The sequence below is a fragment of the Papio anubis genome, chromosome 4 (assembly GCF_008728515.1).
Source record: "Papio anubis isolate 15944 chromosome 4, Panubis1.0, whole genome shotgun sequence".
In the NCBI taxonomy this organism is placed as follows: Eukaryota; Metazoa; Chordata; class Mammalia; order Primates; family Cercopithecidae; genus Papio; species Papio anubis.
This window is the reverse complement of record NC_044979.1, coordinates 91,755,276-91,768,490: the sequence shown is the minus strand read 5'-3', so window position 1 is coordinate 91,768,490 and position 13,215 is coordinate 91,755,276. Positions and strand designations below refer to the sequence as shown.

Genomic DNA, 13,215 nt, shown 5'->3' with positions numbered 1-13,215 from the left:
AATGTAAATGGACAAGGATGTCTCACTACCTCTATTTAACATTGTGCTGGAGGCCCAGTCAATTCAATAACTCAAAAAAGGAAATAAAAAACAAAAGGAAAAAGAATGGAAGAGAAGAAAACTGTCATTACTTATAGATGATGTATTTCTGTACATAGGAAGGCCTGTAGAGTATACATACATATATATATATATATTTAAAAACTACTAAATGTAGTAAGTAAATTTAGCAAAGCCCCAAGATATAAGGTGAATATTTAAAAATCAATAAATTTCTATATACCAGCCAAAAACACTGGGAAATAAAATTTAAAAATTAGTATGTAAAATAGAATAAAAAACATATCAGCTACCTAAAAATAAATCTAATGAGAAATGTGCAAGACTTCTACATTGAAAACTACAGAAAACATTGTTGAGAGAAGGTAGAAAAAACTTATATAAAGAGATATACCATGTTCTTGGGTTACAAGAACCATAATTATTGAGATGTTCATTCTTCCAAAATTTATATTTAGAGGCTGCCGCAGTCACAATTTAATTAGGCTAAAAATTAATTTGATTTGTAAAAATAAACAATGTGATTGTAAAATTTATATAGAAAAGAACCTCAAACAGTCAAAACAATCTTGGGGAAAATAATGAACAAAGTTGAAGGATATATATAAAATGACTTTAAGGATTACTATAAAGCTATGGTAATTAAGAAAGGTGGGTTCGGCATGAAGGCAGAAAAACAGATCAATGGAACAAGAGAATCTGAAAATAGACCCACATAAATATATAGTCAGTTGACTGTTGACCAAGGTGTCACATTAACTCAATAGAAAAAGGAAAGAGGTAAGGATTGTAGACCTAATGGGAAAAACCCAGAACCATGAAGCACCTTGAAAGAAACAGAAGTATATTTTCATGACTTTTGGACAAGCAGTAACATCTCTCTCTCTCTCTCTCTCTCTCTCTCTCTCTCTCTCTCCCCCCCCCCCCCCACACACACCACACAGAAAGAAAAAAAAATGTTTAAAAAGACACAAAAAGCACTAGCCATGAAAAAAAAAATTTGATACACTACACTGCATCAAAATTATACCTTTCTGATAAAATATGCCATTAAGAAAATTAGTCCATTTTGTAACAGAAAACTTGTATCCCAAATAAATAAAGAAATCCTACAATCAACAATTTAAAAAGACCAGGCACAGTGGCTCACACCTTTAATTCCAACACTTTGGGAGGCTGAGGCAGGAGGATCACTTGAGGTCAGGAGCTCTAGAGAGCCTGGAAACATAGCAAGACCTGCAAAAAGAATTTTTAAAATGTTTAACTGAATATGGTGGTGCTTGCCTCTAGTCCTAGCTACAAAAGAGGCTAAGGCAGGAGAATCGTTTGAGCCCAGGAGTTTGAGGCTGCAGACTATGCCACTGCACTCCAGCCTGGTTGACAGAGTGAGACCCTGTCTTAAAAATATATCAGGCAAATCATCCAATTACTTGAACAAGGAGCAAAAGATCAAAAGATCTTAATAGATGCTTCACAATAGAGGATGTACGAATGCTAACTGCCCCATGAGAAGTTGCTCAACATCTTTAGACATTAGAAAAATGCCAATTAAAATCACAATGATATACTATTTTATACCCACTGGAATGGTTGCAATTATAAAGACTGACAATATGAATATGGGCAAATATGTAAAGGAGCTGAAATTCTGTTACATTGTTCATAGGAGTATAACAATAGAGAACTGTTTGGCTGTTTCTTAAATGGTTAAATGTATACTTTCTCTGTGATCCAGCAATTTCACTTTTAGGTTTCTACCCAGGAGATATGAAAATGTATGTTCACAAAAAGACTTTATCCAATAATGTTTAAAGCAGCCTTAGAAACAATAACCTCAAACTGGAAACCCAAACATCAAGTAACAGGATGGGTAGAAAAATTGTGGTACATGTATACAATGTAATATTAGTAAGCGATAAAAAATAATGAACAGCAAATACATGCAACAACAGACATGAATCTCAAAAATATGTTCATTGAAAAATGTGAAGGGTCTGAAATTTTATCCTACTTGCAGGCTAACAAGTCATGGATGCTGGCAGAAGACATGAGACTCCTGGGTCAGAGATAAAGCACAGTTTATTACAGCAATATCACGAGTAATAGTAGAACATTAGCATTTGCACTATCTCTGAGTACAAATTTTCAAAAGATATTCAAAGAGGGCTAGCACATGCAGTGAGCTGTGTTACAAGAGAAACGTTCTGGATTTAGGGAGTGCAAATCTTTTATAAAAGACAGCATATCTGACACTTGCCCCAGGAAGAGATATTATTTTTATTATACGAAATAACAAGTCAAAATGCCCTTTGCTCTGGAGAGAGATACTGTCTCTATTTTCAAGAATGTTCACTATAAAAATATATCTGGAACAAAAGGCAGTCATTACCTCTGTTCATAAGATGTATACAAATGTAAGACCCATAAGGACTGTCTCCCAATATTAAGCAAAAAATCCACACAAAAAAGAAGATATGCTAACTTAGGAGATTTGCCGAAAGAACTTTCCTTTGTATTTTATCATTGTGTGGTTTTTGTATTAAGTATATTAGAACTTTATAGAAGGAGTGGAAAATCCTTACATCTCTGTTTACATTCCAGAACAGTTGACGTAACATGGTGTTTATCTTTCCCATGATAAAATCACTGAAAAAGGGTCCTTTTTAGGAAGGAGTGCCCATCTTTGACTACCATGACTACCATTTCAATTCTTCCATTGTCAATGATCTGCTTGAGTTTTCTAAATTATTTTGATTCAATTCTAGAAAAAGTATTCATAGAAAAACATCCATTTATTTTAGATTTTGACTTAATTAGCAAAAAAAAAAAAACCCACATACTTACATAGTCATTTTAAAATCTCTTACTTATAGGGATGTTTTTTCCCTATCCCTTTATTGTATTTTTTTTTATTTCTTCTCCGAACTGCAAAAATTTCTCGGCATTATTGGTCTGTTCAAAGAACCAACTCTCATGTTAATGGATCATATTGAAATCAAATGGCATGTATGGGTGACAAATCCTTTTTTCTCTTACCTCCATCTCTCATTGTGGGGATTTTCAGTTACTTCAGGATTTGTTCTGCTTCTTTCTCTAAAGCAAAGGTGGTAAACTATAGGCCATGAACCAAATTTGGCCCACCACCTGTTTACGCAAATACCATTTTATTAGAACCCAGCTATACCTATTCACTTACAAATTACCAATTGCTTCTTTGCAACCACCACAATAGAGATGCATGCATGCAGAAGACACTATGTGGCCTACAAAGACAAAAATAATTACTATCTGATTCTGCCCAGAAAAAGTAGGCCAACTCCTGCTCTTCAGTCGAGACATATTCATGACAGAAGCCCTCTATAAATGGCTCACTTTGCTTGCAAAGCATTTCTCAGGGCTTTGTACTGGGGACAAACACTTCTACTAATAGCCTCTTGGGATATACAGGGGAGAGAAGCGGCTCCAGTTGTCCATTTCTTCTAGATTTAATCCTTATCACTAACCATAAATTCCACGTTTCTTATATTTGTTTAAGGTGAGTTCATAATTTATCTGAAATTTTCCTGGGTGAAAATTGGCTTACCATTGCAATAGCTTCCTCTTTTTATAGGTTTGGACTGATTTTCTCTGTTCTTAGTCAGCTATCAAATCAATTTCATATGTTCCTGGCATTCCTCAAATCATATATTCCTGTATTTCTAGGAACAATATGATTTTTTTTCCATATATCTTACCTGTCATTCAATGTAATATTTGATGACAGGGGAGGTAGAGAGTACGTGCTCTACTCATGATCTTGTGAGTTACTGCTAGATTATAAAGCATAAAGCTATCAGATCATGTTGTTATATAAAGGTCAAAAAAAAAAAAAATACTTGTGTCCAGTATACACTTCGTAGCTCCAGGCTTGACAGGCCTCTCTATTCAGTAATAGGGCTGAAACAAGATAAGAATGCTAGCAATATTGTATCCAAATTTTTTAAAAGAATTTCTTAGCAACTAAAAGTGAGGCCAAAAATTGGCTTTCAGCAGCAAAATGAGGGTCTCTTTCTTATATGTATACTGGTATTTCTGAGTCTTTGTTGAGAGGGAGAGGATGGTTAATGAGAAAAGTTTTATATTATTTATCATGAGTTCTTAGCAAAAGTCTCTGGGTAATGTCCCTGCACACTACAGATCTTAATTTTTTCAAGTTTAAAACACTTCTATCTCTCTTTTGATGATTTTCACACAGCTCAACAATAAAAGCGGAGTAGAGAAACTTTCTTACCATATCCCAAGCCTCCAAAACAAAACACTTTCACCAAGGAACCTTCAAATCTGAGAAATTAAATTGATCATACTTGCCACATTTTTCAAAGACTCTGACAAGGCAGTGTGTGTGTGTGTGTGTGTATATATATATATATATATATATATATAATCGATATATATTCAAAATGCAGTATTTTTGCCTTTAATCCCAATACTAATATGCAATCACCATAGATCCAGGGGGAAATAGAGTTTAAAATTATTACCTTGGTTTATTTATCTCACTACAATTTGGGATAACCAAGGAAAGGAATTACTTATAATCATCAATTATATACAACTCTGATACAAGTTTTAAAATTAAGTTATTTTAAATGACTAAAGCTCATTAAACAAACTGCTTGCAGCATTAGTAAGAATAATTTTAATTAAAAGTACACTCCAGCAGATGGTTACATTCATTTTGAAAGGAAGAAAACGGAAAAGGTTTCAACTTAGATGCAAACATTTCTCATGACCCAAACCACAGCTTTAGTAGAATTCAAATGTTAGCTTTTGTAATATACATGTTAGTGCCAGTCACAAAACTGAAACACTGTAGTAAAGGCATCTGTTTGTCTGGTCTGTCAAACACTTCAATTCATGTGAGAAGTGTTTTATAATTACGTGGATACATGCTTTCTTCACAAATCATCCCCTTTCTCTACTTCTCATCCAACATGAAAAAAGAAGCACTGTATAACTCTTGAACAAAGTGGAAAACTTTTAAAAGATTTTAAGAGACGAACACTAAATTCCATGAGTTAGTTGAACAAGCCAAAGCTACTGGGATATGAATACCTTTATAAGAATGAGAAGAAAAAAAAGAACCAGTCCAATGTTGCTGACAGGGGAAGGAGTGGACACTTCTTATACACTGATATTGGGAAAGTAAATTTGGCACTATCTTGCAAAGGCTTTGATCTAGCAATTTGACATCTAGAAATTTATCCTGAATAAATAAAAATGCATGTGACATGTCTATACAAGGCTCTTCCTTGCAGTATTATTAACGATAACCAAAAATGAAAAAGCAACCCAACTAGCCAGTATTATCAACAATAATAATAATCATAATAATAGGTGATATTGCAATATATTAGATTAAATGAACATGGACAATTTATTAACACAGAAATATTAAATAAAACAGAACATACCTAAATATAAAGTACATAGCCAAACATGAGAAAGGTGGAAAGGGAGAGGAGAGAGAAAAAGGGGGAGTGGTCAATAGTGGAGTGAGAAAGTGAGAGAGAAAGAGAGTGAGAGGGAGGGAGAGGGAGAGGGAGAGGGAGGGAGAGGGAGGGAGGGAGGGGAAGAGAGAGAGAGTGAGTGAGTGAGTGAGTGAGTGAGTGAGAGAGAGAGAGAGAGAGAGGAGATTGATCCCTTCCTGACAACAGGAATGGGCCTCAAAGTGAAGAGGTATGATGAGGTTGATAAGTGAACGCCATGGCATCTCAAAGAATTTGTATAGAGAGGCAAACATCCGAAGCTGAGGTTTAAACTGCCACATGGGAACAGAAATGTTCCCATTTCAGTTGTGCCTCTCATACTCCCTCGAGCAAGGCAGAAAGTTGGAACTGAGATGTTGAACATAAAGTTGAGATACTGAAAGTGTTACAATTCTAGAAAAACTCTACCTGTCAGCTCAAGGAGCAACATGAAAGCTGGAAGTATCTGGAGGCTTTGGACCAGAAAAAAATCTCTTAAAAGAAGTCAAAATCTCACATTTATACCATGTGAAGCTGTGGCATCCAAATTAACCCTGCTAATGTGATCAGAAAATCCTAAACTGAGTAACTGCAAAATTAATCTACAACTGGCCAAGGCAGTGGCTCACGCCTGTAATCCCAGCACTTTGAGAGACTGGGGTGGGAGGACAGCTTGAGGTCTGGGGTTCAAAACCAGCCTGGTCAACATAGTTAGACCACCTCCCTACAAGAAAAAAACAAAACTTAGCTAGGTGTGGTAGTATGCACCTGTGGTCCTAGCTACTCAGGAACATGAGCTAGGAGGTGGGAGGTTAGCTTGAGCCCCGCAGTTTGAGGCTGCAGTGAACCATGATCACTCCACTGAACTCCAGCCCAGGAAAAAGAACAAGACTGTCTCAATCACAATCCTAACCAATCATAATCATAATCATCATCCAGAACTTACAAGATCTATAGAGACCTGAAAGAATTGCGGGGCTGGGGGAGGGGAGATACACTGTGGGGATATTTGTTCAATTTAGGGAAGAAAATTCCTACAGAAAAAAAACAAACATAAAGATAACCTTTAAAAATGAATATTAAAAAACAAATCAAATTTAACAGGAGATCCAGCCTCAGAATTAGAGCTAGTAGAACAATCTAAGTAAAACTATTAAACATCTCTTTAAAATAATTAATGAGATTAAAGACTAGAAACCACAATGAAAAGATAGGTCATCATAAAATTGATTTTTAAAGAAGCAAAAAAAAACCCCCAAAAAAAACCAACTTTGGGAAACTGAGATATAATAACTGAACTTAAACTGAAGAATTGGGTATGTAAATTGAAGTGTTTGAAAAGGGAATCCTTGTACACTCTTGGTGGGAATGTAAGTTAGTGTAGCCATTATGAAAAATAGCATAAAGTTTCCTCAAAAAATTAAAAATAGAATTACCATATGATCCAGCAATCTGACTAATAAAGACACATACCAGAGAACTGAAATCAATATGTTGAAGAGATGTCTGTATCTCTTCAGCATTATTCAGAATAACCAAGCTATGGAATCAACCTAGGTGTCCATCAATGGATGAATAAAGAAAATACGGTAAATATGCACAATGAAATATTATTCCACCTTTTTTAAAAAAAGGAAATCCTGTCATTTTGTGACAACCAGGAGGACATTATGTCAATTGAAATAAGCCAGACATAGAAAAACAAATACTGTATGATCTCACTTATATGTGGAATATAAAAATATCAAACTCCATAAATAGACAATTTTCAAAAGAAGATATACAAAAACCAAAGGACACATGAAAAAATGCTCAACATCTCTAATCATCAGGGAAACGCAAATTGAAACACAATGAGATATTATAACAGACAGAATGGCTATTAAAAAGACCAACAACGATAACAACACAGATGTTGGTTAGGATGCAGAAAAAAGGGAACTCTTATACACTCTTGGTGAGAACATAAATCAGTTCTAACATAAGTCAGAACATAAAGCCCTGTGGAAAACAGTACGGAGATTTCTCAAAGAACTAATAATAGAACTAGCATTTGACCCAGCAATTCCATTACCAAGTATCTACTGAATGGAAGATAAGTTATTGCATCAAAAAGATATCTGCACTCCTACGTTTATTGTAACACTATTTACAATAGCAAAGTTATGGAATCAACATAAGTGGCCATCAATGGACAAATGGAAAAAGAAAATGTGACATATATACATAATGGAATACTACTCCACCATAAAAAAAGAATAAAATCACGTCTTTTGTAGCAACATGGATGGAACTAGAGGTCATTATCTTCAATGAAACAAGTGAGACATAGACAAATATCATGTTCTCACTTATAAGTGGGAGCTAAACGATGTGTACACGTGGATATTGAGTGTGGAATGATAGACAATGGAGACTGGGAATCGTTAGGGGGTGGTAAGGGGTGGATGATGAGAGATTAAAGGACACAGTATACATTGTTCAGATGAAAGATACCCTAAAAACCTTAAATTCACCATTACAAATTCAATACAGGTAGCAAGATTGCACTTGCACTTCATACATTTATGCCAATAAAATTTTTAAAAATTTTAAATGAGAAAGTCCAATTTATATAAACAGCAAAATAGTGGTTACCAGAGCCTGAGGGGTAGAAGGTCTGGGGAGATATTAGTCAAAGGACACAAAATTTCGGATGGGAGGAGTAAGTTCAAGAGGTCTATTGTACATCATGGTTACCTCAGTTAGTAACAAAATAACATATTTTTGAAAAGTGCTAAGAAAGTACCTTTAAATATACCACACAAAAAAGTATGTGGGGTAATGCATATGTTAAATACCCTGATTTAGGCATTCCATGATACATACAGATATCAAAACATTATGTGTACCCATAAATATACATGGTGTTTACCTTTCAATTAAAATGTAAAATTTTAAATAATGAAATATTTAGGGGTAAAGATTATGGTATCTGTGACTTCCTTTGAAATGATTCACAGATACAAAATGAATTGATGGATGGTTATAGGGTTTGATAAATGACATGTGATAAAGAAAATAAAACAAAATAGTAATTATAGAATCTAAGTGGTAGGCATACATGTTACAAAATTCTTTCAGCTTTTCTGTATGTTTGAAAACTTTTATTACAAATTACTGAGAAAAATCTATTAAATGAGTTGTGTATCACACTGGACACCACCGTCATTATTATCATAGCATTAACAACAGCAGCAATAGCCAGCCCTTATATAGCACATCAACACTATTTAAAAATAGTATTTGGCTGGGCATGGTGGCTCACATCTATAATCCCAGCACTTTGGGAGGCCAAGGCAGGTGGATCATCTGAGGTCAGGAGTTTGAGACCAGCCTGGCTAACATAGTGAAACCCTGTCTCTACTAAAAATACAAAAATTAGCTGAGCATAGTGGCAGGAGCCTGTAATCTCAGCTACTCAGGAGGCTGAGGCAGGAGAATTGCTTGAACCTGGGAGGCTGAGGTTGTAGTGAGTTGAGATTATGCCATTGCACTCCAGACTGGGCAACAAGAGTGAGTGAAACTCTGCCTCAAAAAAAAAATTATTTTCCATATACTAACTAAGTAATCCTTCTAATGATCCTATGATGCAAGTACTGTCATTGTCCATGTTTTGCAGATGATGAAACAAAGGCAGAGAGTAGTTAAATAACTTGTCCATAGTCACACAGCTAATAAATAGTAGAAGCTGAGATTTGAGCCTACTTAATCTGGCCCTGGATTCCTCTTTCTTCTTGATCATATGCTACGAGGAAAAAAAGTTTTATCAGAACCACAAAAAGAAAGAAATCTTAAAATTATCCCAAAACAAGACAGACAGCTTATAACGGAAAAATACTTTGAATGACATAAGATTTTACAATAACAACAATAAAAGCCATAAGATAAATGGAAAAATATTTTTAAGGTATTAAAAAAATTATCAACTTAGAATTATATACCCAGCTACATTATTAAAAAGGACGTCAAAATAAAAACAAGGAACCAGAAATTTTCCTGTAACAATTCATCACTGCACAAACTGCTAAAATATATTCTATAGAAAGAAGAGAGCTGAATTCGCAAATAGGGAATCAGGTGAAAAATAAATAGAAAGTGAGCAAAGTCATTGGTAAATATGTTGGTGAATCTAATTAAGATCTGAAATAATACCACTCCCACCCTAATTAATGGATAAATTTTTAAAAATAAGGTTTAAATGACTGCATGTAAGATGGGGAGTGGAGAAGAGAGTAAATGATCCTAAGATTCTTGAGGAGAGACGTAAGATCTATTAACAATTAATTAGAATGTAAGTGTCTGAGTGGAGGAACATCACTGCTAGAACCACAGAACCTAGAACAGTGCCTGATAAGAAGTTAGAGAACCAGAGTAAACCGAAAGAAAGGAGAAGAAAGAAAATGAATTCTGGTATACCTATATAAAGAAATAATATTCAGTCACTTTTAGTGTGGATCGATGTATATTTATGACAAGAAAAAATGTAGATAATATATTGAGTGAAAATATACAGTAATCAAATAAATGTATGGAATGTAAAAGAATTTTTAAAAATGTATATCTATAGACACAGATACATAGCTACATAAATAACTACACTAATATATAAATAGCTAGAGATTTACACATGCTTATACCTATAAATAGGGATGTCTATACATACATAGGGAAATACAGATAAAGATAAACAGTAAATAGAGAAAAAACTTTTGATGTTTGCATGCCGAAATGTTAATAATTTTTCTCCTGAAAATGAATTTATGGATGTTGTTTAAATGTTATGTCCCTTCTTTTCATTTTCTGTGACTATTTTTGCTTTATCATCTTTAACAGCAAACAATAACAAAGAAACCATAAAATAAAAATAAAGCTGACATAAATAATACCCATAAAACATCATTTAACCTTATAAGCAATAAAATAGTCTAGCAACAAAAAAAGACAAGTTGGAGGTAAGAGTTAAGAGAAAAATAACAGAGTAAAATAAGTAGGAATATGCTTGTAGAAAGATTTAAGTTTGAGTAGTGATTGATAATAGCTGAAATTTAAAAGAGGATATTATTTTAACCAAGTATTTTTAAATGTCCTTAAATGCATAATGTAAATGGTCATAATAAAAGCATAAATATCAATAAATTAACCAGAGGCTATTTTATAAGAAAGGCTTAATAGAATTGCATTTAATTATCTCAGTTATTTATGTCCATGAAAAAAAATTTAACTACTCAGCTTCAGCAACCAAGAGGAAGTTACTAGAATTGCAAAGATGGCACCCTAGGAAGACACCAGCCACTTCTTTAAATTGAATCCTGTAACTTCAAGTCTATTAAACAGAAACCATTACCTTACCTTCCTAAGAGTGTAAAATCAAGAATTTCTTTTTCTCCAAAAGTAAGTGGTACAAAAACTTCTTTAGTATTATAAATAAGCTGGGTGGTCACTATGCAAGATTGAAAGAGCAAAATTAAAAGGAATAATCTACACTTGAATCTTCAAATGTGTTAACAATACAAGGATCACTCGCTATCTAAATCCATTTGATTCTTAAGGTATTGAAGTAAAAGTACTGCTAAGGCAGAAAAGGGGTGATGAGGAACATTGGGAAGCATTTTAACTCAGTACCAGGAAGAGGGTGCAATCCTACCAGGTTTACTTATAAACTGTGCAACATTGGGAAAGCCACTTCATATTTCTGGATTCAGATTTTATCCACTGATAACCAGAAGAGTAGACGAACTAATACTTAAACTCCTTTTCAAGCCTAATATACTCTGATTCTATAAGCTCAAAGAAAGACTACATCTCTGAACTGTTATATAGCTCACAGCACATAGTAAGATGAAAGACTTAAGGAAAGGTCACAGGGTAACTGGGATCAACAGAATTCAAAACAGATTATTTTTCAAAGTTCTCATCTGTAATTTATAATTAACAGAAAACCAAAGCCCATGAAAATATTTGCTCTTGCTAAGCCACCCTCCACCATTTTGAATAATGCAAATCATGCACATGTTTTCTAATAAATACATGATCTGCCTAGTTGGAGAGTCTTACATAGAAGAAAATAAGTATGTACAGTATCTAGGATGAGTGCTATCCTAGAGTCTTAGAAGACAATAGACATGATGTACTTTTTAAAAACCCATATAGAAATTTAGAAGGATACCACAAAGGTAAAAAATGATTTAACAACTGATTGCTAAAATCTTCCCAGCATAGTATTTTGCACACAGAAGACACTCTGTAAATGAATGACTAAAAGAATGAATGAAGCAAGCTTACATCTTGAAGTTCCTTTATGTCTCAAAATCACAAATCTATAAAATACCTGTTTTTTATGGAAATCCTTCAGGGCTGTTTCGTAGCCTTCTTCCAGTCTACTGAAGGCTATTCCTACATCTGTGGTCCACCATATTTGTGAGCTGGTTAGTGCAACTTGAGCCGGGAAATCAAAAATCCACAGTTCCCTAGGTTTTTCCTCATAGGCCACTATGGCTTCTGTGATAGAATGACGCACTGTGTCTTGCATAGTCTGTTCAAGTTGCAGAAGCCATGTTTCCACCTTTGGAAGCAAGTTGAAATGTTATAACACAGGATTAACTACGGAAGGATAATTTAATCCTCCTACTGGCTCTAAGGCCATGCAGCGGGTAATGCCCCAGGTGGATTCATTTTAAACCCAGGTAGAAAACTGCAAGAGGGATAACTCATAGAGGAAAGTGAACAACTGATGGTGAAATCTTTCTCCTACATGAACCTGTCTTCTCCCAGGAATAATGCTCATCTTACTTTACCCACCAGCTGGCTAACAACTTTCAACAGCTTAAACAGAAAAGGGGTTCTCCATTACTCATTTCTCAGCTTTGAAAGCAAGGAGGTTCTAGACCAAGATTCCCCTCTGGTAACACACAGTGTTTTCAGAAACCAAATGTCACAGACACCTGTAGAGGTATGAGTCATATTCTAGACCTTTAATAATACAAATTCAGTTAAAATTTTTTCCTATTAATTTTTAAATCTACTGAACTCTTCTCTAAAATCTTCATAATTCATAGTTTTAAGATAAAATGTTTTCAGCAAGTACCTTAATTACATTCCCTACTGATTCTAATCTTCACACTTGTCAGAAATTAGACCACAGGAGAGTATGAGAGATACGACAACTGCTGACTTGTCAAACTTAATCTTTTTTTTTTTTAATTGAAGCTTACTTTGCTCCCACAAATACAACTCAGCCGGTTTTCCATCCTGTCAAATGTATTTTGTTATATTAATCCAGGTATTTGTTTCCTTGGGATATCATATAATTAAAAGGATACATATATTATTTGCAAATAATTGACCATAGCAATAAAAAGTGACTATAATAAATAAATACCAAGAATCACATGAGATTCTTAAGATGATACAACTGATTTCTTCCTCCACCCCTGTGAAGAGAGCAGCAGCATTCCTAGAACCTCTGGAGAATTGGGATGGAGTAATATGTGGTTAACAAGCTGACAACCTCCTCTCTTGAAAGACACAGGAAACACTGCCCTGGCAACAGCCTCAGTATCTCTTCTTAAGGGCCTTCCCTCTGGCTTCACAACTGTGCTTTGTTAAC

The 13,215-nt window shown here is 34.4% G+C and overlaps 1 protein-coding gene and 1 long non-coding RNA gene across 3 annotated transcripts in view; one reads left to right on the top strand and one right to left on the bottom strand.

The window, feature by feature from the left end:
• Positions 1–13,215, bottom strand: part of DNAH11 (dynein axonemal heavy chain 11) — a 410,596-nt gene that overhangs the window by 251,354 nt on the left and 146,027 nt on the right. The window contains exon 31 of the mRNA XM_031665316.1: positions 11,938–12,171. Within this exon, the coding sequence (XP_031521176.1) occupies positions 11,938–12,171 (234 nt within the window). The remainder of the gene's footprint in view (positions 1–11,937; positions 12,172–13,215) is intronic.
• The window catches only part of LOC103882988, a 134,594-nt gene that overhangs the window by 37,838 nt on the left and 83,541 nt on the right, over positions 1–13,215 (top strand). The window contains exon 1 of one of the 2 annotated variants that reach the window (XR_004183231.1): positions 9,969–10,019. The exons of the other annotated variant lie outside the window; for it this stretch is intronic. This is a non-coding gene — a long non-coding RNA (uncharacterized LOC103882988). Of the gene's footprint in view, positions 1–9,968; positions 10,020–13,215 lie in introns of those variants that run through there. 2 annotated transcript variants of the gene reach the window in all.